Source organism: Herpailurus yagouaroundi, unplaced genomic scaffold (genome assembly GCF_014898765.1).
Source record: "Herpailurus yagouaroundi ecotype Mexico unplaced genomic scaffold, PumYag 184, whole genome shotgun sequence".
In the NCBI taxonomy this organism is placed as follows: Eukaryota; Metazoa; Chordata; class Mammalia; order Carnivora; family Felidae; genus Herpailurus; species Herpailurus yagouaroundi.
This window is the reverse complement of record NW_024412415.1, coordinates 37,910,674-37,934,431: the sequence shown is the minus strand read 5'-3', so window position 1 is coordinate 37,934,431 and position 23,758 is coordinate 37,910,674. Positions and strand designations below refer to the sequence as shown.

At 40.0% G+C, this 23,758-nt stretch overlaps 1 protein-coding gene across 2 annotated transcripts in view; it reads left to right on the top strand.

The window, feature by feature from the left end:
* The window catches only part of NPTN (neuroplastin), a 74,174-nt gene that overhangs the window by 18,816 nt on the left and 31,600 nt on the right, over window positions 1-23,758 (top strand). For both annotated transcript variants that reach the window (XM_040493215.1, XM_040493214.1), the window contains exon 2: window positions 18,610-18,957. In XM_040493215.1, the coding sequence (XP_040349149.1) occupies window positions 18,610-18,957 (348 nt within the window). The remainder of the gene's footprint in view (window positions 1-18,609; window positions 18,958-23,758) is intronic.

Genomic DNA, 23,758 nt, shown 5'->3' with positions numbered 1-23,758 from the left:
TGTTGGGTATCCTTACAAAGCTTGGTCTATGTAGACATAATTTATAGACTGTAAAGCTCTAGTAGTATTAATTATGATATAATTTATCTTGGTATTTATAGCCTTCCTTTATTGACTATGGTAATTGGAATGACAGATATTTTTATTTATTAAGTGTATGGAGCCTTTAGAATACATCTGTTGTTACTCATTGTCACTGAAGGGAATTACATTGATGATGACTGAATTCTTGATACCTGAAACTGGCCCACTGAGAGGGCCTTTTTCATTTCAAATAGGGAGAACTTTATTAAATGGAAAAGAACAATATATTTATTTTTATCTTGGGGCATATTTTTTTTTTGGCTGAAATCTTGAATGTTCACACATTTAATATCTTAGCCATGTGGATAATTCCTGGGACAACTCTGCTAGTTTTTAGTGAAAGCATTCTGGATACAATTTTGCTGTCCCTTTTCAAGAGAAGCGGCAATATTTTGCTGGTGTTTGGGAGACTAAGTAAGTAATATAACCTCATTGTGGTGGTGGAGGGGTACTACTTAATCTTGGAGGTATGAGATACTGAAGACCTGAAACAAGATGATTAGAGTACAAATAAATAATTATGAAAGGAGAGAACAGAGTTGAATTGTTGCCTGAATTTTGGGATTTCCTGAGGAATCAAGGAGGGAGCAGATTGTAGTGGATAAAATATTAGTGAATAGGATTCAGAAGATTTGGATTCTAGTAAGGGTGCTGCACTTGAATTAGAGCCTCTTTGGACCATGGTATATGTTAAGTTGTAGATTGGGGCAAGAATTAGATTTAAGTTTTCAACTTTTTAAAAATGTTTGTTTGTTTTGTGAGAGAAGGAGAGAGCCTGTGCATGAGATGAGGAGGGGCAGAGAGAGAGAGAGAGAGAGAGAGAGAGAGGGAGGGAGGGAGAGAGGGAGAGAGGAAGAGAGAGAGAATCCCAAGCAGGCTCTGCTCTGTCAGCAGGGAGTCAGACACGGGACTCAATCTCACGAATCGCAAGATCATGACCTGAGCCAAAATCAAGTGTCAGACGCTCAACTGACTGAGCCACCCAGGTGCCCCTAAGTTTTCAACTTTTAGCAGCTGAAAAAAAAATTTTTTTTTTCATTTAAAAATCAAGTAGAATCTCAAGTAGAGTTGTTTAGGGGGAGAGGGAGATTCCTAATTGTTCCCCAGAATCCTTAGGGTTGGAGGAGCAGAATTTTAAAATTGATGAAATGGGTGACCTCTTTGTAGACCTACTACTGAAGTTTTTGCACAAGGATGTATCTTACCTTTGGTTCATGATCTACTTGCTCAGTCTTATAGCTGCCTGGGAGAGGTCCTGTAGATACTTGGCAAAGTCAGTGATTAAAGTATTTATACTAATAGATTTGTTTGTGGTTGACATAAGACCAAAGGAAATGATGATCTCTTTAAGGCAGAATCTATAAAGTAGCACAAAGATAGTCATCCTGTGCAAAATGTTAAAATAATTGTTAAAATAATTTTTATTGCAAGATTTGTCAGACTCTTTGTGAGAAAGACCTGCTTGTCATATGCATTGAGTTTTGAAATCCAAGAATATACACAAGATAGGAGAGTGCAGAGCCACGCTGTTAAGTCCCTGGCTGGAAAAGGATTCAAAATGCCATTCGTTTTCATCCCTCCGTGGGAAGAATATCTTCAGGGTATGTGTGGTTTTAGAACCACCTTGGCAATCTGCCAATAAGAACTAGAAATCTACCACTAAGTACCAGTTTACTAGTTAGGAACACCAGCTTAAAACAATATGTCACAGTTGGGAATGCCAAAGACCTTTTAAATTCATAGGCACACGTAGAATTTTTGTATAGGTAACTTAGATAATTGGGGATAGATGTATACTGAAAAAGGCCTGAACTGGTAATATTGATGAAAAAGAAGTAGAACACACTGTGCAATAGTCATTCTGAGATAAGATGTTTTTGGTTTACATAATGCATATAGGATATCATTTAGTCTGGTTATCTGTAATAAAGTATTGCTGTCAGTGAGGCAGAACAGTGTAGTGTTTTGAACTCCAGAATCATAACTGCCAACATCTGCATCCTGCCTCTGCATATCTGTAGAATGGCAATGACAACCTCAAGGAATAGGCTGTATTTTAATGTAATGAGATTGTATAATATACACTTCACTATGCTTGACATATATAAGTGATCAGTAAAGGTTAGGTGCTGTTATAATAAATTTGTTTTCAGAGACATTCAGTTAACTGTTACTATCTTTTTAGAATTTTTAAATTATTATTGTTTTTTAATTTTTTTAACGCTTATTTATTTTTGAGACAGAGAGACAGAGCATGAATGGGGGAAGGTCAAAGAGAGAGGGAGACACAGAAGCTGAAACAGGCTCCAGGCTCTGAGCTGTCAGCACAGAGCCTGACATGGGGCTTGAACTCACGGACTGTGAGATCATGACCTGAACCAAAGTCGGACACTCAACCGGCTGAGCCACCCAGGTGCCCCTAATTATTATTATTTTTAATTATTTTTAATGTTTATTTTTGAGAGACAGAGACAGAGCACGAGCAGGAGAGGGCAGAGAGAGAGGGAAACACAGAATCCGAAGCAGGCTCCAGGCTCTGAGTGGTCAGCACAGAGCCTGATGCGGGGCTCGAACCCACAGACCATGAGATCATGACCTAAGCCACCCAGATTTCCCTAGAATTTTTTTTTTTTTTAAAGAATAGTTAGAAAATGTCCTGCTTTCTGCCCTTTCCTCCATAGATGACTTTCTTAAAGATTATCTTTCCAAAGAAGAAATTTCTAGGCTGTTTGTTTTTGACTCCAGGAGGTTTACAGGGAAATCTGAATTTCCTTCTCTTTTGGGATGGATGATGGGCAACATCATTACCTAATTTGGAAAAGAATGGGAAAGCTGAATTCCAACTGTAAAGTAAAATATCAAAAGTCTATTTAAGTTCAAATTTTGGGGGTGCCTGGGTGGCTCAGTCGGTTAACCATCTGACTTCAGCTCAGGTCATGATCTCACAGTTTGTGAGTTCGAGGCCTGTGTTGGGCTCTGTGCTGACAGTTTAGAGACTGGAGCTTGCTTTGGATTATCTGTCTCCTTCTCCCTGCCCCTCCCCTGCTTGTGCTCTGTCTCTCAAAATAATAAATAAATGTTAAAACAATTTTTTTAACTCAGTTTTTATTCCCTTGCTTGTTAGGATTAATGGATATGGATGCATGGCAAGAAAACAGTCGTTAGGGATCCCCCCCCCCTTTTTTTCTTTTTAATGACAGTAACTTCTAGGGGCATCTGTGGTAAATTCAAACATACCATAGTCGAGTTTTCTAGAATTTATGATTCTGTCAATACTCAGAAATATGACTGATAACTGTGAAAAACTCCACTAATTTAAGAAATATGGTTTCATTTATTGTACTACTCATTAACATACTAATTACTAGTACACTATTAAGTTTTTAATAGGTTGAAATTTGACAAAAGCGTTTTACCCTTAATCCTCTGTTAATGAGAATTGTATTTCTCACCATTCTTTTAACAGGTGTTATTGACTATAATATGTGCAGCAAGCCATTGTGGGGATACAAAATTAAAGACCTGTTCTGGTTTTCAAATAATTCATAATCTGTTAAAATATACTCTCAAGCACAGTATTGCTTTATGCATCTTCATGGATTCAGAGAATACTGTATTTCAATTTATTGACCATTAATAATATGCAGATTTACAGAATATTCGCTGTTATATTAGAAAAGACTTTACAAATCATCCATTCCAATCTTATGATTATATACACAAGTGAACTGAGGTTTCAGATGAAACATCTATATTCTCAAATGGAACGATTTCTTTACATTATTATAACTTTTCTTAGTCACAATTTAAATTGGTATGTCTAGCATTTTATTACTGTGAAATTGGTATTCATTTCTGAAACAGTATCAGAAAGCACCTAATAATACATTTGAAAGAGTCAGTGCTAGCCTACATAATCTTGGCCTATTTTGTACCAGGGTTTCTAATTTTACTAGATAAGATAGTACTCTCAGACTACCAAGTAGGGAACTACCTTTTGCAGATATTAGAGTTCATTGATCTTTGTATACTGTCATTTGAAACCAAGGTAGTAGAGCTTGGATATATATGCATACTTTATATGGTTAGTAGGGAAATTATCTTAGCCAAGGGTGGTAGAGCTACCAAATAATATTGAATGTAGAGGAATAGGGTTGAGGACTTACCAGTTTTGATTGGGGGGCGGGGTGGGAATCCAGGAATTTGGAGGTGCTTTGTAGGACTAGATATACTTAAATTTGAGACATCGTTGTTTTAACAGTCAAAGGGGTTCTTGGAAAATTATTGCTTAGAGTTCTTGGGAAACGTTTGTAAATCACAAATACACTGTATTTAGAATTGAAAGTTAATTGACCTGGAGTTTTAATCTATATAGCTCCATTCTGATTGCTTGATTTTACACTGTACAACCTCCAGGTTCCCCATTAGTGGGGTAACCATAATTCTCTGTTGGTGACTATTGCCCCATCACAATTATTCATAGCATCCCTTTCACTCTTAAAAGTGTCCTGGTTTAGGGGCGCCTGGGTGGCTCAGTTGGTAAAGTGTCTGACTTTGGCTCAGGTCATGATCTCATGGTTTGTGAGTTTGAACCCTGTGTCGGCGTCTGTGCTGACAGCTTGGAGCCAGGAGCCTGCTTCGGATTCTGTGTCTCCCTCTCTCTCTCTGCCCCTCCCCCACTCATGTTCATTCTCAAGAATAAATACACATTAAAAAAAAATTTTTTTTAAAGTGTCCTGGTTTAGATAATAAATTATGTGGTTGCCTTGCTCATGAGCATGATATCTGCCTTGTGTACTTTAATATGAATGATGAAGGTGTATGAAATGTCTTATTTTGGGTAATAGGTTTTTTCCCTAAGCTGAGAGATTTCTGTTTAGTGGAGTTAGGAGGTCATTGATAAAGACAGTCTTGTGGAAGTCTGGGTGATCTCAAGGCTGACGATTTATAGACTAGAAAAGAGCCCTATGTGTTTGTGCTTGCATCAGAAACACAAGACTGGTGGATATTACTTAGCTTATCTGGGTTAAACTGAATTTTCATTGCTCAGAGATAATTTTGCATTTATGTCTGATTTTTATTTTTATTAAAAAAGTTTTTTTTAATGTTTATTTTTGAGAGAGAGAGAGAGCATGAGTAGGAGGGGAGAGAGAGAGGGAGACAGAATCTGAAGCAGGCTCTGGCTCTGAGCTGTCAGCACAGAGCCCAAACTGCCAGATCATGACCTGAGCCACAGTTGGACACTTAACTGACTGAGCCACCCAGGTGCCCGTTATGCGTCATTTAAAAAAAATTTATCTGAAATCAGGTACTCAATCCCAAGGGCAAATAAATCTTAGTACGTGGTTATAAGTATTTTTCAGTTAGTTTATTTAATTATTTTTAATGGACTTTAGTTTTTGGAGCAGTTTAGGTTCACCGCAAAATTGAGCAAAAAGGTACAGAGAAATACCATATATCCCCTGCCCTTACCCACACCTATAGCCTTCTCCACTAATACCCCATTCCTATCAGAGTGGTGCGTTTGTGGCAATTTGTGAACCCACATCGATACCACATTATCACTCAAAGTCCATAGTTTACATTAGAGTTCATTCTCAGTGTTGTCCATTCTAGGAGTTTTGAGACATGAAATGACCTGTATCCGCTATTATAGTATCATAGAAAATAGTTTCACAGTCCTAAAAGTCCTGTGTTCCACCTGTTCATTTTCCCCTCGTCCCTTAGCCCCTGGCAACCACTGATCTTTTTACTGTCTCCATAGTTTTGCCTTTTTTTAGAGTGACATATAGTTGGAATCATACAGTATATAACCTTTTCAGATTGGCTTTTTCACTTCGTAATATGCAATTAAGTTTCCTCCATGTCTTTTCATGGCTTGATAGCTCATTTCTTTTTAGCACTGAATAATATTTCATTGTCTGGAGTATATTTAATTTTAAGAAAGTGTTCTTGATAGTCTCTTTATAAGTAGGCTTACTAAATTCCACAAGTAGGATCTTAATTCTTTTAACAGCAGATTGAATGTATGTTATATTCCCATTTATTGGGGGTGAAATTGTTTATTTGCTTTAAGCATGATTTTCCCTGCTTAAAACTTTCTTCATATTATATGCCCCTTTTGGGGATGCAAGTGAAATTTCAGGAGTGAACTATAATTATGTCAGTTGTTGAGAATTTGGAGAGAAATACAGATCTCCATGAAGTGTGTAATACCAAATATTCCTTAGTCTCTGTTGCGTAATCTCACCATATAATTTTGCCACTGTCATGACTTAAGTAGTAGGAAAGTTTGCAATTTCAGTAAAATAGGTGAAGGAGTCAAATTTGTCTCATTTCATAACTCATTTTTAAAAATTCAAAATAAGACACAACATAGTTTTATTGAATATCCTCAGTTTTTTAAAGTTGAGAGACCATTGGAGCCTAGATTGGAGAAGGAAATTGCCCATTTCATGCCATTGTTGAAGTGGAGAATCTGTCGTGGTCATTTGCCTGTGTGTTACTGTCTTTATTTTCCAAATTCATATCTGGTTAGTCTTTATAGAAATATTGAAGAGGACCAGAAGGTGAGAAAAAGAACATAAACATTGCAGCACTTCATGAAAATAGGAGCTACATTCCTGTTTTTTTTCCCCCCTCTAGATTCATTTGGTATGTGGCATATTGATTGGTTTTGTTTTCAGTACTTTACTGTGGAGTGCATGCAGGGTGAGAGTTAGTCTAATCTTGGGCTTCAGGCTGAGATTCCATACATTTTCCTTTTTAAAAGTTGAGAAAATTTGGTTGGGGTTAAGTATTAGCTTTATCCCAAGAAAAATTGTTTCTCAAGATAATCTTTGGAACCAAATGGGTGCTGTTTTTATGAAAGGTTAAGGATTCTTTAGAAAGGTGAATAAATAGCATTAGGCACTGTACTCAAGGAAAGTCTAGTGTTGCTTTGGGAGCTTCTGGCATGGATCCTGTGCCTTGTATCCGAGTCATTAATAGCAACAACATGAGAAGACCCTTCTTTTACATCTTCCAAAGCAGAATAATACATTATTTACCTGATGTTATTAGAAGTGTTGTCCAGATAAAGGAAGGGAATTAATTCCTATTTTGGTATATTTTATCCTAGCAAAAGTGCATTGCATTCAGTGGTGAATCATTTGGAAAGAAGTGTAATTATGTAGAAAGTTCCATTCTCAGTTCCTTTTTCATCCTCCCTGAGTGATCTCATCTCCTCCCTTGGCTTCAACTTCCATCTAAGCTGATAATTCCCAAGTGCGTATTTCCAGCCTCCACCTCTCTCCTGAATAACAGATCCATATTTTTAACTACATCTGAACATCTCACTCACCAGCATAGCTTATCCTGTATGTGTCTCCAAAGCCAACTCTTGGTTCGTCTTCCTTTATTCCATTTACAGTATCACTCTCCACCCGGCGGTCAACAATTTCAGTTGACTCATTCCCTTAAACATTTGTCACATCCATCACCTTTTCACCATTTCTACAGCTACTCTTAATTAGTTCAGACTCATTTTTCATTTGGATTATTGAAGGAGTTTCCTAGCTCCTTTTTTTTTCTGATCTATCCTTCATACTGCCACCAGATTGGTGACACTGCTTGTTCTGTGGAAAGAAGCCCAGGCCTTAGCCTGCAGGATGCTTGTCATTCTCCCTCAATTGTGAGGTCTTGAGGTACAGACTATCTTATTTTTTCTGAGCAGCATGAGTACTTAACAGGTGCTTGGCATGTAAAAGCACTCAAAGTTGAATTTTTTCAGCTGAACCTAGAACACTTCTGCCACTTCTTAACCTTGTGCTTGCAACTGTTTCCTCTTGCCTAGAGCAAACCATCTCTCCTTTCTACACAGCTGATAAGGCTAGACTTTGACATGCATACATTTTCTGTGCATGTATCAGCCCTGTCCTACAGCAAAATTAGTTATTTCTTGTATGTTCCTGTTGTCTTTTGTACATCTGTTATAGAAGTAACTGTTATCAGTTTACTGTATTTTGATTATTTTTCTGTGTCATGTCTTCAAGGTTGAGCTCTCTTTAGGAACAAAGTTCATTTACATTTTTTTTAAACAAACTTTATTTTAATTACTCCTCTGTACAGTCTTTAGTAAATAGGCCCTCAAAAAATGGCAAATTGAATTAAAAGCATGCTCACAGTTTATAGATGGAGAAATTGAGCAAAGACAAGATATAAGTCATGAAGTTATAAGGAGTATATGTGCTGCCAAAGCGAGCACAAGTTGTAGTGAGTGATACAGTTTTTTAGCAACCATTTTTGCCATATTCGCTTTGTTGGTTATGAATCAGACTCAGCTTCTAGGAGAGTATTATATATGGTTTCAGAAACATCTGTGTGGCTCCTATGCCCATATTTCCCTTCTCTTTGAAAAAGCTGATGAGTTTAGCAGTTTCAACTAAGACATTAGTTGTCAAAGTATGTTCTGTGGACAAGCAACATCAGTGTCCCCTGAGACCTTGTTAGAAATGCACATGCCCGGCCCTACTTTCAGACCTATTGACTCAGAATCTTGGTATGGGGCATAGCAGTCTGTGTTTTAACAGATAATTCTGATACATAATAAGGTTTAAGAATAGCTGCTCTAGGATTCTGCCATCTAAGAAAAGTTTTGCTTTAGACATATAATAACAAAGTTTCCAGTGTGGTTTCCACTATATGCTATTTATGCTTTGGAAATAACTCATCAGAAAAGAAGACTGGGACTATATTACCTAACATTCTGGGATGTGATTCAAAGATTAAATTTCCCTATGTGCAAAGTATTTGACTCTGGTTTCTGGGAATGGCTGTTTAAAAGAAAGCCGGTTTTCTACCTCTTTCAGATAAAATCTCTTCTAGATTATATCCAGAATATCAGCTTGCACTGCTATGTCCTTTGTCATTCTTATGGGGGATATATGATGATGAAAGAATGAGATGAATTGTATTATGTTTAACATTTACATCCTGATTGTTGGATGTTGACAAGGACAGAAAGTGAGTTTGATATTAAAAGTTATAGTGAATTTATAGGCAAGTAAATTTCACAGAAAAAGTAATTGGTGGAGGTTAGCTTTTCATTAGTAATTACCCATGGCTTTTGAGAATCACTTATTTAACTGGAATATTCAACCTTTCTAGCATATTGTTTTCATTTTGCCTTTAATAAATCCTCATTGGAGGGCCAACTGAGGCATACTTTCTTAAAATGCTCTGTAACTGTTCTCTCCACCACAGAAGAAATTGTTTTTGACCTCAAAGTTCCATTTGGGTATAGTTCTAGATTGGTCCATAGCTGTTTTTTGAGGGGGGGTGGGCATAGCTATTTTTGACAATCTATTGGAATAAGAGAACTTTTATGAGCATTTACTTAAATATATAAGGGTTTCACCGTTTGGAATCAGACCTTTCAGTAATATCGCCCTTTGACATACAGCTGATTTATGTGCATTTGTCTATTTCTTTGGATGAGATAGCCTTGGTTTTTAATGGCTAGCGAAACTAGCTTTTTTCCCTTTGTGTACTAGCAGCTTGAGTACTATTTGTGGAGTAAAGTAGATTTCCTAAAGTTTCCTAAAAAGACTAGCGTGACAGCAGTTTGTGGCTATGATGTTTCTTCCTTGGATGCACCCTTAGTTTTTAAAAACCTTTTGCTATCACAGACAAATGGGACCTGATCAGTTATACTTAGCCTCTCTTTGTTCAAGATTAAAATGCCTGTTTCCTTCTTGGACTGAGGACTAAACGTTAGTCTCAAGGAGTGTCTTCAATAATGAAGCTCTTTATTTGAGGTCTGTAAAAGACTTAAGTGGCTAGGATTTTCTAATAAGTAACGTATAAGCAGAGCTTTGAATCTGCTAGAGCCCCTTTTGAGGATATTCATGGTCATAGGCTAGTATCCGTGAAGAGATGCAAGAAGGGACCAGAATTTAAAATTTTATCATTAATTGCTGGCAACCCTACCTTATTTAATGTCATTTTCTACTTGAACATGTTTAAATTCTGTGGGTTTTCAATGCTTTTATTCTTTTGGAAAATTGGAAAATTAAGAAAAACCATAGGAGTAGATAATACCTGTCCCCCATGGGTGAGTCTTAGAACACCCAAGACTGGTTTAAGTCATCCTTTGTTACAGACTAAAATGCTTGCATAAAATGACCATCTATGTTATTATATTTATAGCCATATAGGTTACAAAGTAATTTTACAGACCGTTGTTTATGTGAATTTTGCCATGACTTTATGAAGAAGGTAGGGATTATTATCCCCAGTTTTCAGATGAGGAGATTAAAACGAAGAAATTGAAGAATCCAACCCAGATGTAAACCATGCCTCATTTCCCTATAACGTGAGCAGCTCTCTCAGCTTCATAGACCTTTATCTGACCTCGTTCAGTAGCAGTACAGTTCAGACACAGATGTCCAATCTGGTGTCTGGGACACCCCTGTATTAATGGCAGAATTTTGTTTCAGTGTATTTTCTGGGATGAGAGAAACCCATGCCTTTTAACATACTTAGAACCTCTTTTTTTGGGGGGGGGTAGGGGGTCACTGATTTTTAGATCCAGGAATCTAGGTAGATCATGTTTTTTTTTAGCTTGTCAGTGGGAATTGACAGTAGGACTGAATGAAATTCCTTGTTGAAGATCAGTCATATCAGATGCTTATCCCTTTACTGTCCTACAATAGCATTTGGATAGAGCTTTACAGTTTACAAGGCTCTTCCATATGAACTACATGACTTTCACAACTACCCTATAAAGAAGGTGGCAGCATTTCTGTTTGAAGAAACTGCTCAGCTTTAAGAGAATTTAAGGTGTGGAGGTATGGGCTCAAAAGCTGACACTCTTACACTGAGATTAAGCTTAATCTGACATGGTCCAAAATCCCATAACTACCATTTAATCTTACATTTTGTGAATTTACAGTTTGGCCTGACCAGTGTTCAGTATCTTTCCATATATCATTACTAAACAGTTTGATTTATACTTGGTAGGTTTAGTCTTTACTTTTTTTTTTTTTTTTTTTTTTTTTAAGGAGAATCTTATACTGCCTCTTTTTATTGTCATTACCCTTGGACTTCCTACATTCTTCATAATATCACAGATTTAATGGTTTATAACTCTAGGAAATTTGCAAATTGCTGGAGTCTGCACTGCTGTTATGACTCTCCCTATTCTAGTTTGCTCTAAGAGTAGGAAGGGATGAAGAATTCCCTCCTTTTTCATTGCCTCCTGCAATCAGTATTTCCATTCTGGTTCTAATTTTAAAGGTTAATTTTTATTTCTTGAAGAAGTTCATTCTAAGTTAGAACTCATTTTGAGGGGCACCTGGGTGGCTCAATTGCTTTAGTGTTGACTATTGATTTCAGCTCAGGTCATGATCTCATGGTTTGTGGGATTGGCCCAAGTCAGGGTCTGTGCACGCTCGCTCTCTCTCTCTCTCTCTCTCTCTCTCTCTCTTTCTCTCAATAAATAAAACATTAAAAAGAAGAAGAACAACAACAACAACTCATTTTGGATGTAACGTTTCTCCACTGTTGTGGAGCAGTGCTGAAGGCTATTGCATGTGGCCTGTTCAGCATTATTTCTGTGGAGACCTATAATACTAGCTAACAGAATTGAGTACTTTCTGTGTGCCAAGCACTGTTGTAAACTGTGTTATTTCATTTAATCCTTGCAACAACACTGTCAGGTTGCTACTATATTAGTCTCTTTCTACAGATTAGGGAGAAGTTTGGAGAGGTTAGGTCACTTGCCTGAGGTCATATAGTTAGTGATTGCACCTCCAGGCAATCTGGTTTTAGAGTTTGCTGCTTTTAAATTTTTTTTTCAACGTTTTTTATTTATTTTTGGGACAGAGAGAGACAGAGCATGAACGGGGGAGGGGCAGAGAGAGAGAGAGGGAGACACAGAATCCGAAACAGGCTCCAGGCTCCAGGCTCCGAGCCATCAGCCCAGAGCCTGACGCGGGGCTCGAACTCACGGACCTCGAGATTGTGACCTGGCTGAAGTCGGATGCTTAACCGACTGCGCCACCCAGGCGCCCCTAGAGTTTGCTGCTTTTAATCACCAAACTAGATAGTCTTCTTTGAACTAGATATCCCTGTTTCTTCAAAGCAGAAGGCTGGCTAAAATGCTGAGCAGATTTCTTTAGCCTTTTGGAGGTATACTTTCTGAATAAAGGGTGGGCCATGGCTTAGAAATTAGTGATGGTGACAACCCTAAACCTTTGTCATGTTTGCTTGGTAGAGATAGCTGTGAAAGCTTTGTAATTGCTGCCTTCTCTACCGACAGATCAGACTAATCCATGAGATCAGACCCAGATACTTCCTTCCTGCTGCAAAAAATGAGGTTATCCTGTTTTCATTCACTCCCAGGGCCTCAAGCCTGCCTTACCCTTTATGGTCACACACAGAATAAGTGCCTATGGATTTGTGAACTGCCTTTTTTGTTAAGGAATAGTGATAATAATTTTTAAGTTAACAGTGAGGATAGGTGAGATGTGTACAGCCTGTGTATACAGCCTTACAGCTGTTCACGGTCATTTAAGCAGATTTGAAATACTGTGCATATAACCACAGTTAGAGATCAGCTTGTCTTGCTCAGTCTTTCTTCTTTTTGAGGTACATATTATAGTGTGCTTGGGGTGGTGGGCGGGGGGGACAGAAATGCTCTCTTGTCCTTGGCTGTCACTTTCTCTTTATTTAAATATTTTTAAAAAGATTTGTTTATTTTTGAGACAGAGACAGAGCATGAGCAGGGAAGGGGCAGAGAGAGAGACAGACAGACAGACAGACAGACACAGGGAGATTCAGATTCTGAAGCAGGCTCCTGGCTCTGAGCTGTCAGCACAGAGCCTGATGCACAGCTCCAACCCACGGACCATGAGATCCTGACCTGAGCTTAACCCACTGAGCCACCCACAGGGAATTAGTAAACTGGGGCTTGAAGGGAACAGCTGTTTAAAAAGTAAATAAAAGGTGATAAAAGCAGGCAATGGTCACCTGAGAGAGAGGGAGGGAAGTTAGTCTCCTTACCTGTTCAGCAGTTGCCCTGGAGGTAAGTAAGAATTTTAGCTGTAAAAGTCAGTGATGGTCTCTCTTGTGTGGGGCTAGGCTAGTTTTTTTGCTTCCTTAGGGCATATATAAAAGCAGTTTTCTTGGGATTGGGCTCAACTTGCTCTTCTGTGTTCCCTTTTTCTTCTCACCCGCTGCTACATATCTACACATCCAGTTTTTCCTGCCAGAGAGCTCCTCCTTTTCTCCGGCTGCTAGCCCCAGCTGTCATCTTCGCCTCCCATCCCCCATCCCTAGTTATGCAATTTTACATTACGCTTTTCCCGGTTTTACTGTCTCTATTTTTTATACTGTGCTTGCTGCTTGCCTCCATCCCCAGCTTCTAGTCCCTCCCTTCCCCCAAACCAGTGACCACCTTTCAGCTTCCCTCTTTATCATTGTTGAACTTAATGTATTTTATTAGTTCTTTCTCAAACCTGTTTGAGGTCTGAGCCCAGTTACGTATTACATTGGATAGAGATGATGGTGGGGAAGGGGTAGGAAGTTGTTTTTCTGAAATTCAGGCTTTTCCCAAAATACTGGATGGGCTTTGAGCTGGAGATCAAACAGATGCTTCTATTGGCCTCCCAACTTTAGGCAGTTGTGTGCACTTACGTTGAGAGCAGATACTTGATTGAAAGCCCTTGGTAATGAAAGGCAGGGCAGTGAGTCAGGGTCTGAGCTGTCTGCCGCCTCCTCCTGCTGCTGCTGCTGCTGCTGCAAGCTAGTTCTCTTCTGAATTGGAGCTAATTTTGGATGGATAATGAGGTAGATGGTGGCTAATAACTTTCCTTTGCTAATTGTGATTTCACGATACTGTGTAAAGATGGTTTTTTTTTGTTTGTTTGTTTTTTGTTTTTTGTTTTTTCTTTTCCTTGCTGCTAGGAGGAGAAATAGATCTGTTTTCATGATTTTTGATGCATGTTGAGCTATCAAGAATCCTGTGCTTGGGTTTGTTTAGAGGCACTACAGTTTAATGGAAAGAACCATAGTCTAAGAGCTGAAGACCTGTGTTCTGATCCCATCTCCATTCAGGATTAGCTACCCAGGCAATCTTGGGCAAGTCATGAACCTGTCTCTGTGCCTGTCCCATCTATGAACCTTGTCAAACTATGTGAATGAAATGAGATGTGATATATGTGGAAGCACTTTGTAAACTGTTAAGTTTTATAAAAATTTCAGTTGCTGCCCTTTGTTAATTTGCCCACTGACCACAATACCAGAGAAATGCATCTAATGTCTTTTAAATTTTTTTAAATGTTTATTTGTTTTTGAGAGAGAGGCAGAGTGCAATTGGGGAGGGGCAGAGAGAGAGGGAGACATAGAATCCAAAGCAGGCTCCAGGCTCTGAGATGTCAGCACAGAGCCTGATGTGGGTTTCAAACTCATGAAGTATGAGATCATGACCTGAACCGAAGTTGGATGCTTAACCTACTGAGCCACCCAGGCGCCCACATCTAATGTCTTCCCTCCTATGAAGCCAGCCTTCTCAGGAGCAGGGTGATGAAATCATTAGAACTAGGGGGGGGTGGGGAATCTTGCCTCTGGAACCATCTTTTCTTTTATTTTCTCACCACAACCCCCACAACACACACATGCCTCCCCCCCCCCCCCCCCCGTTGCTTGGGAAACTCTTTGATCCTGGTGTTTCACTATGTTCATTCTTTACTAGGATTATAATTTTTTTTTTCAACGTTTATTTATTTTTGGGACAGAGAGAGACAGAGCATGAACGGGGGAGGGGCAGAGAGAGAGGGAGACACAGAATCGGAAACAGGCTCCAGGCTCCGAGCCATCAGCCCAGAGCCCGACGCGGGGCTCGAACTCACGGACCGCGAGATCGTGACCTGGCTGAAGTCGGACGCTTAACCGACTGCGCCACCCAGGCGCCCCATACTAGGATTATAATTTGAAGAAGTTAGTGATCATAGTGTGCTGCACATTCCAGTCGACACGTCCTTGCTTTTTGTAGTCAGAAATTATTAATTAGTTATATTTAAGCGGTGACACAAAATATGTTTAACTTTTAAATAGCTACAGAAAACTTTTTCTGTTGTAGTAAGGGACATTGACTGCAGTTGTGGAAAGTGTTAGGAGGCCGTGCTTTGTCTTTGGACACACCTGGATTCCAGATCAGACTTTTGCACTCTTAGCTTGTGACTCTGGGCAAAGTACTTAACTTTTTTAGGCCTTAGTTTCCATCTTTAAGGGCATTCTAATAGCACCTATCTTATAGGGCTGTTGTAGGATTAAATGAGATAATATAAAGTGCTTACCACATTGTCCAACACATAACAAACACATACTTAGGAAGTGTTAACTGTTGATGTACATGTCTAATAATAATAGCTTTCAAAGAATACGTAAATAGATGTCTGTTGTTAGTGTTTTAAGGGATTTTAAATCTTGTTTTTAGATAAGTTTTTTTTTTAAATATACATCATAACATTTACTAATTCAAAGAACATTTATTTTTTACTTACTCCCATTTTCCTGTATTCAGATAGAAAATTTAACTAAATCAGATCAACATTCTTTCCTCCTTAGGAAGTGACTCTTGCCCAGGGGTGGTGGTGTCAGGTTGAAAGACTTGGTTGATTCTGTGCAATGAAAATTGTGTTCAGGCTGTTTCTTGGCTACCTTTGAATGTGTGGTGTTGGGATTTGAGATTACATTGGGATTGGATGGGTTCTTGGGGTTCTTTACATACTTGCAGGCATTCCCTTCACATTAGCATGGTCACTAGATTGATAAAGAGGTTTAAATGTCAGCCCGCATTTCAGAAGGGGAAAAAAAATACAAAAACCCACTAACAGATTTCTAGAGCATAATCAAGTTGATGGTCCCTGACTTACTGTGGTTCAATTTAAAGTTTTTCAATTTTATGATGGTGCAAAAATGATAATGTATTCAGTAGACACCATATTTTGAATTTTGATCTTTTCCTAGGCAGTGATCTGTACATTTCTCTGTCACAGTGCTGGGCAGTGGCAGCAAGCTGTAGCTCCCAGACAGCCATGCTACCGTGAGGGTAAAAAACCGATAAACTTAAAACTGTTCTGGACTCATACAGCCATTCTGTTTTTCATTCTCAGTACAACATTCAACAAATTATGTTAGATATTCGACACTTTCTTGTAAAGTAGGCAGGCTTGTGTTATATGGTTTTGCTCAACTGTATGTAGGCTAATGTAGGTGTTCTGAGCATGTTTAAGGTAGGCTAGGCTAAGCTATGCTATGATGTTCAATAGGTTAGGTGTATTAAATGCATTTTTTACTTAAAATTTCAACTTACAATGGGTTTATTAGGATGTAACACCATCGCTAAGTCGGGGATGATTTGTGCATAATCAGTGTTTGAGAGGGCATAAACTCTCCCAGTTCACAGAGAATGTGAGAATAAGAGCACTCGTAATTTCCACTTAATGATCGAGAGTGTGATTAAAATAGAGTACTCCTCTTTACTGCTCCGTAGGGGTTTACTGATAATCAGTTTTCCATGGTGGTTAAACCAATAGTAAAATGAATGGAACCAGCTTCCTTTAGCTAGCCTTCTATATTAGTTGGCATCGACTTTGGCAGGTTTTGAGATTAAGACATTAGTCCTTTATTACCACTTTACCTGGAAGTGAGCTCAGGTTTTCATTGCTGGGGGTTGGTGTTTCCTTTCTCAAATTCCGAAACTTCCTTTGCATCTGACAATGACATCTTTTTGGCTTCTTGGAGCCTCTGGTAGATAGTTCCTTACAAGGAACTGACACAATTTGAATAGGTAGTTTAGAATAGTATTTGCAAGGTAGAACATTTAGTCTAAGGCTGTTAGTTACTGGATTCCTATCCTCCCCACATTTTGTATGTTTTACAAATTGAAAGGCTAGTTTGAATTTGGAGGTCTTGACCTCTATTGAATAAGTATACTACTTCTCTTAGGGTTCTGAGGTCCATAAGGTGGAGTTTATCTACAAAGGCAAATACTTCTATGGATATAAACAGAAAATTTTCCACTTAGCAACCTCCATTTTCAGGCAGCTCCATTATGTCCTTAGCTTCTGGACTGTAGGAAAACTGTTCCATTTAATTCATACTTTCCCTCTGAAATGTATTTAATCTGATGTGGGTAGATTCCCCCCCACTCCCTGCAGAGGGACCAGCTTGGTCCCAGGAGAAATTGCCCAGCCACTGAGAGTACCTCTTGTAGCTTCTTGCCCTGTATCCTAGAATCCTGCCTGAAATGGTAGAAATGCTGCTGGACCCTGGGTGGAGTAAATGGGTGAGAGAGAGTATGCTTGCACTGTGATTTAATTTACTATGGACCCCACTCCAAGTTCTTCAAATAAGCTTGGGTTTTCTACTCTGTCTCTGCCATTGCCACCTTGTCTTATGGGAGTGTAACCTAAAGCAAATTCTGGACAAGTGGAAATAGGCATCAACTTTAGTTCCTGGGAAATGCCTGGCAATGATGTTGAGGCCTAGCCTTCACCATAGAATTTAATTCATCATTATACATTTCTTATTCTTTATGAGCTGGACTCTGGGGGCTAGGCTACTGAACTACATAGACAGAGACTGTCAAATACCATAGTTATTTTGAAGACTCACTTTTCGGGAGAGTTTTCTAGTTGTATGAACTCACAGAATTGTGGAAGGTATAGTCTCTGCATTGGCAATGAGTTGGGTTGATGCTACTGTTGGTTCCACTCCTGAGCTGACACCCATCGTAATTCTCACTCTGAAGTGTACAGACTGTCTTATTTACCTGTGCCTGAATGTCTGCATTCGGGTAGAGGCTACCTAATCACAGACCGCTGGGTTGTTTGTTTGCCACAGGCCCAGGGAAGAATAGGATGTGGGGGAAGTCTGTGCTGAACTCAGGATGGAATCCTGTATGAGAGAGAATTATGCTACCTTTTCAGTTGAAATTTGGACCCTGATTCCCAAGAGAAGGTGTCATAGGTCAGTTAATATTTCTTGTTGAGGCCCACAAAAGACATTGCATCTCAGACAAAGTATTCCCCCATCGAAAAGAGAGATCCTGACTTGGCATATAGAACTACTGCCACTTGTGTTTATCTTTCATCACTTGCCTGAATTTGAAAAGGTAATGGTTTGTGCTCTAAGGAAAGATACTCTTCCCTGAGACCTGAGGCTTTCTCATTCCTACCAACTGGGCCCATTGCTAAAATGCTTTCCAGTGGGCTTGCTTCTGCCTGGCTAGCACCTGGGCTGCCCCAGCTTGTAATTAGCCTGCCTTTGCTTCATAAGCTTCCCAGGGTGGTTCTTCTTCTAAAAGCTTGTATGAAATGCTATTTACTGTCTCTTTATATCTTTATAGTTTAAAAATGAATCCTTTTTGTTCTTTGCAACTCATTTGCTTTTTTCTTTTCTTTAAATTACTATTAACACCTGTTGATTCTTTTTTTTCTGCTTGGCCTGTCACTGCATTCCTGCTCCCCCTCCCTCTAGCTGGGTTTGTCAAGTCGCCCATGTCAGAAACTAAGCTCACTGGGGACGCCTTTGAGCTGTACTGTGACGTGGTCGGGAGCCCCACGCCAGAGATCCAGTGGTGGTACGCAGAAGTCAACCGGGCAGAGTCTTTCAGACAGCTGTGGGACGGTGCTCGGAAGCGCCGTGTCACCGTAAACACCGCCTACGGGTCAAACGGCGTGAGTGTGCTGAGAATAACCCGGCTCACCTTGGAGGACTCTGGGACTTACGAGTGCAGGGCCAGCAACGACCCCAAGAGGAATGACTTGAGGCAAAATCCCTCCATAACATGGATTCGAGCCCAGGCCACCATAAGCGTCCTTCAGAGTGAGTCCAGCACCCTACAGTAGTAGTACTGTAGTCATTAGAGGTGGCCCAATGACCCTTCCCTTCTGCTTCCTTTCCCTCTTCCCCAGTATGATCGCTCACCCCACCCCTTGTCTTCGTTTTTTCAAACCCACGACCCTTCTGGTTGTAGTGTATAAAAACATCTGTGGCAACTTTTTTTTTCTTTGCCGTCCTTTCTACCTCCCTCATCCCCCAACCCTTCTCTGTGTCTTTCTCCTCAGGAACAAAGAATTTGGGGAAATCCGTGCCTGTCCAAAATCATCTGCATTGGGAAGAGGTGGGGAGGGAGAACTGGGGAGGCTCAGAAAACCACCTAAAACTCACAAGACCAGGCAATTAAACCAGGGTAGTAGTGTTGAATTGTTTCTTTCCCTCCCCTTTAATTTTGTAGTAGGTTTCCTGCTATCCTTTTGCTGATTTATTCTCTGGTGCCTTTTTATTTTTGTTTCTCTCCCCAGTCTAACTACTTTTTATTTCTTCTGTTCATCTGTTTGAAGCTCTCTGAATAGCTGCCTTCACCTCTATGATTTTAAGTTTGTGTCTGCCCAGCTTCTTCCCTCACTGTGACTTGGTGTCATCCTGTTCTGTGATGGGAATGTCGCCATAGGTGCGGTGTGATGGTGTGTTTTGGTTGTTGGGTGGCATGTAAGCTTGGATATTTCCATAGTTCCAGCTCTTTTTCTTTTCTAAAACAGTGGCACGTGCTTCTCTGATAACAGCCCTGCACTACAGCAGCACACTCCTTACTGGTTCTGCCCATCCAGTCTCCTGTTCTTTTAAAAGCAGTAGTCTGAGATTTCCTCCATGTGTCTTGCTGTTAGGCACCAGGTGACACAAGCTGCAAAGTATTTTTTTTTTAAACCCCATCATGCTGTTTCAGAGTCAGAGTTGCATCTGCTTCCTGTTCACAGATAGTTTGACTCTGATGACTGACTGTTGGCACAGTGCTCCTCTTCCCAGAAGCTGGCAACCCTAGAAATAGTTTGGAAGCCATTCACACTGGCCTTTTCTTGTGTTTTGAAAAAAGAAGAAACTAACGTCCAACTAAGTGATGAGGGAAAGCTAAGCGGCTGGCTTAGAATTCTTCTCTTCATCTGTTGTGTCAGCTATAAGTAAGACATTAGACACGGACTTTTGTGGCCACCTCTCTTTCTAGCAAGTGTCTTGCTACTTGTATAGAGGCAAGGAGAGGGAGGGAAAAGCCACCACAGAGCCAGTGCTCCTGGCCAGGAAGAGTTCTAGCCCCACATCTGACCTGATTGTAATTGAGGGAGCATACTCTACTTAATGGAATGATCCTCTGGAGTTTTCACCTTCTCTTTTAAGAACTTAGACCTGTAGCCAGTTCTGGCTTAAAGAACTGATTGATTTAGAAAGAGTAAGTAAAAATAGTAAGAACACATTCATGAGGAATTTGGTAGTAACACAGGGATTAATAGGCTATGGGCCCTGAATATCTATGTACTTAATATGGAAGGTAGCAAGTTAGTTGTCTGTCCTTCATAGTTCCTTAGAAGATGCTTATGGAGAGAAGAGGCCTTCGGGAAGAGGTAGGAGAGGCTGCTGCAGCTGGCACTGTTCAATCAGAGAACCTGCTTCTGGAAAGGGGAAAAGAAAACCTTGTCTATGTGAAAATGGGGAATATTAACCCAGCGATTTTCCTTTTATTTAACAATTTTTCCCTTGCACGCTTCCTTCTCCTGCCCCCCTGCTCCTTTCCTTATAAAAGCAGAATTACCCAAATGGCCACAAAGACCTGCAGAAGTTTGTAGGCATGGACTGGGCTGGGCATTTGGTATTTGTACTTCCAGGAGCTTGACTCAAGGAGACTCATAGTTAAGAGGTCATGTCTTGGGGCTAGAAGAAGATGAGTCTTTGGGGTACTTACTACCAATCCTGAGAATACATAACATTTCTCCAGTTTACTTGGAAATAAACTTCCTAACTTAGAAGTGTCTGCATGTGGTTGAACCAAACCCTGGTTCAGTCTCATCCCAGACTTCCCCATCAATCAGTTAATTCTAGTTAACTGTTTTAGAGAGCCAAGCTGCTGATGCTACTTTTAAAAAACACCCTGAATTCACTCGAATTGGATTTTATGAGCTTAGCATCTCAAGGACATTTGCCTCCAGGAGGAGGTTGAAGTCTTCTAAAATGACTCCTTGACAGTATTTCCCCCCAGAACTCCTTGAGTAAAGTAAGACAGGATGAGAAATATGCCCAGTTTTTAGGGTATCTCCCTGGCCATAGCATGTTCTACACATGTGTGACGGTGAGGGTAGGGGTCTCCCATCCACTGCTTCTCTGTAGGAGTCAGTGGCAGGCAAAAATTTTGGGGCTTCTCCTAAATGTTCATCTCTCTTGGACTTTCATGGGCATTGCTGGGCCACAGAAACAAAAGCTCCACCTTCATCCTGGTGCAGAATGCATATGTGGCAGCATGGCCAAGGAGCTTGGGTTAGCACTGGTTTCCATATACAGCGATCATTGGAGGGAGGTACCACACCCCACAACCTTCCTATGGTGCAGAATCATATTTAAACCTATTTAAATTATCCACTTGCTCCCAGCCGACTCTCTCCTGGATCTTTAACACTTAAGGGGAAAAGTGCTTTCCTTTGCCTTCCAAGAATTCTTGGCAGAAAGTCTACCAGGTTGCTCTCATCAACTTCTTAATCTCCCTGAGCTGCAGTGGGCATTTGCATCGTCACAGGTAAGAGTAGCATTTATTTTGGCCTCCTTGTGTTTAAACATCTAGAAGCTCTTGGCCTCATTCTCAGAGTTTGCCCTTTCTCAGTGCAGTCTGAGAAGAAGAACCAGAAGGAGAGTCCCAAATGGGACAGGAAATAAAATTGGATAATAAAAATTTAGTAAAAACCTAAAAGTGTGTTTGGGTTTTAATGTTGCCTTTATATTTTTAATTTCTGTGGAGTACTGGTTCTCTCTCTTTTTTTCTTTTTTTTTTTTTTGTTTTTGTTTTTGCTTGGTTTTGATTTTTCTTGGAATTGTGGTGCTTTCTGCTGATGGTGTGTGTGCGCCTTCCGTTGCAGGGTTTGCAGCCGTTCTGCTCAACTTAAAGGCCCAGGGATTTGGCTTCTGTCCAGTGTGTTTTGGAAACCATGGGACACCACTGCGCTAACGTGTTTACATGCATCTGCTTCTGTCTTAGTGGCTGCTATGCCTCCATTATCTGTACATAGAGACCCTGTTTGATGTCACCAGTAAGGATCAGTGCTGAATGGAAGATAACCATTATCCTTTGGCCAGAGTCAGAAAATAGTGAGAGGCAATTTAATTGAAGAAACTTGAGGATTTGCTTTATTTGCCACAGTGTTCTTTGATACGAGTCTACAGTCAGAAATGTTGCATTGATTAGGAGGTCCTTGGGCATTATGTTTTTCAAGTGTCCCATGACTGCTCCATACTATCCTCCTCCCTGCACAGTGAACAAGGTTTAGTTCCAGTGAAGGGAGAGAGTTCTGTCCTCAAGAGTTAAGAGTCAGCACTATACTGCGTAAAATGGTGTTAAGTTGCTGCTACAGAGTTGCCAGGGGCAGGGAAATGGGAAGCTAGTCAAGAATTTCTGAGAAAAAGTGGAAAAAGGATAAAAGAGGAAGAAATACCTCTAATGGTGGATGGGAAAAGTTTAGACTTTACCTGAAAATGTTTAAGTGTGGGAAAAGATTAGAGATAAGTAACAACAACAAAAAGACGGCAAACAAACATCTTGACTTTCATATAGTGGTGGAATTCAAAGGGCTTTAAGGATGAACCTTCCAGGAATGACAGAGTGTGCCTTACAGAATTTCTGCTCAATGTGTTCTAATATTTGGGTCAAATAGGTTATTTTTGTAGATTCTAAACTAATGACCCCAGGTTATCTAAGCCCAGGATAGAACCAGAAGATGAAGTATGTAACTTGCTGTAGGGTGGAAAGTGTGTGGGGGGATTTGGGGCCGGGAAAGGGAGGCAGAGGTAGAGAATTCAGTCAGATGTGTGTTCTAGGCCCAGCTTTGCCACTAATAATAATTATGGCCTTGCACAAGCCATTTTCTGTCTCTAGCTCTTCAAGAGTGGGGTTTAGTGAACTCTAAGGGCCTCTCAGCTCTAAAATGTTTACAGCCCATGATACCAACACATACTGCATTCTAGTTATATTATCTCCACAGTGGAATGTGTTTTAAACAGGAATTCTGAAAAGGTTTTGTTTTGGGAATAAATATGGGCTGGAGAGAAGAACTGTGATGATTCCTTAAGAATTTTCCCGTGGCATATTTTGGAAAATACAATAGACTTCTGGCAGGAAATTTGCTTTGAAGGATCTACACTTTTTCTGCATAATTAATGGCCATGGCTGATTTGCCATAGGTTTATCAGAATTAAATGTGGGAAAAGCCATACATGTATTATCTAATTATAGAAATTACTGTTCCAAGGCCTAGTGACTCCATAGGGAGTTTATTAGTTATATAAATGATACTGCCTTTGTCTTCAGAACTGCAAGGTGGAGCCTGGTTTTCTAATTGAAGCTGAATTGGTTGGTGGTTCTTATATCATAAAACCGTGGTGTTAAAAGTGTAAGTGGATTGTTGCCAGTATAAGTACCCATAATACTCCCATTCTTTTCACGTCTAGGCCAACTGGTCTTCAGGCTGTTGTCTGCGCTAGTGGTCATTTGCTTATAATCATTGTTTTTCCTTTCTTGACTTCCTCCAAACTGGTAAAGTGAAATTCCTCATGTGGTCCTGTCTGCCCTCCCTCTTCTTCTAGTCTCCCCATC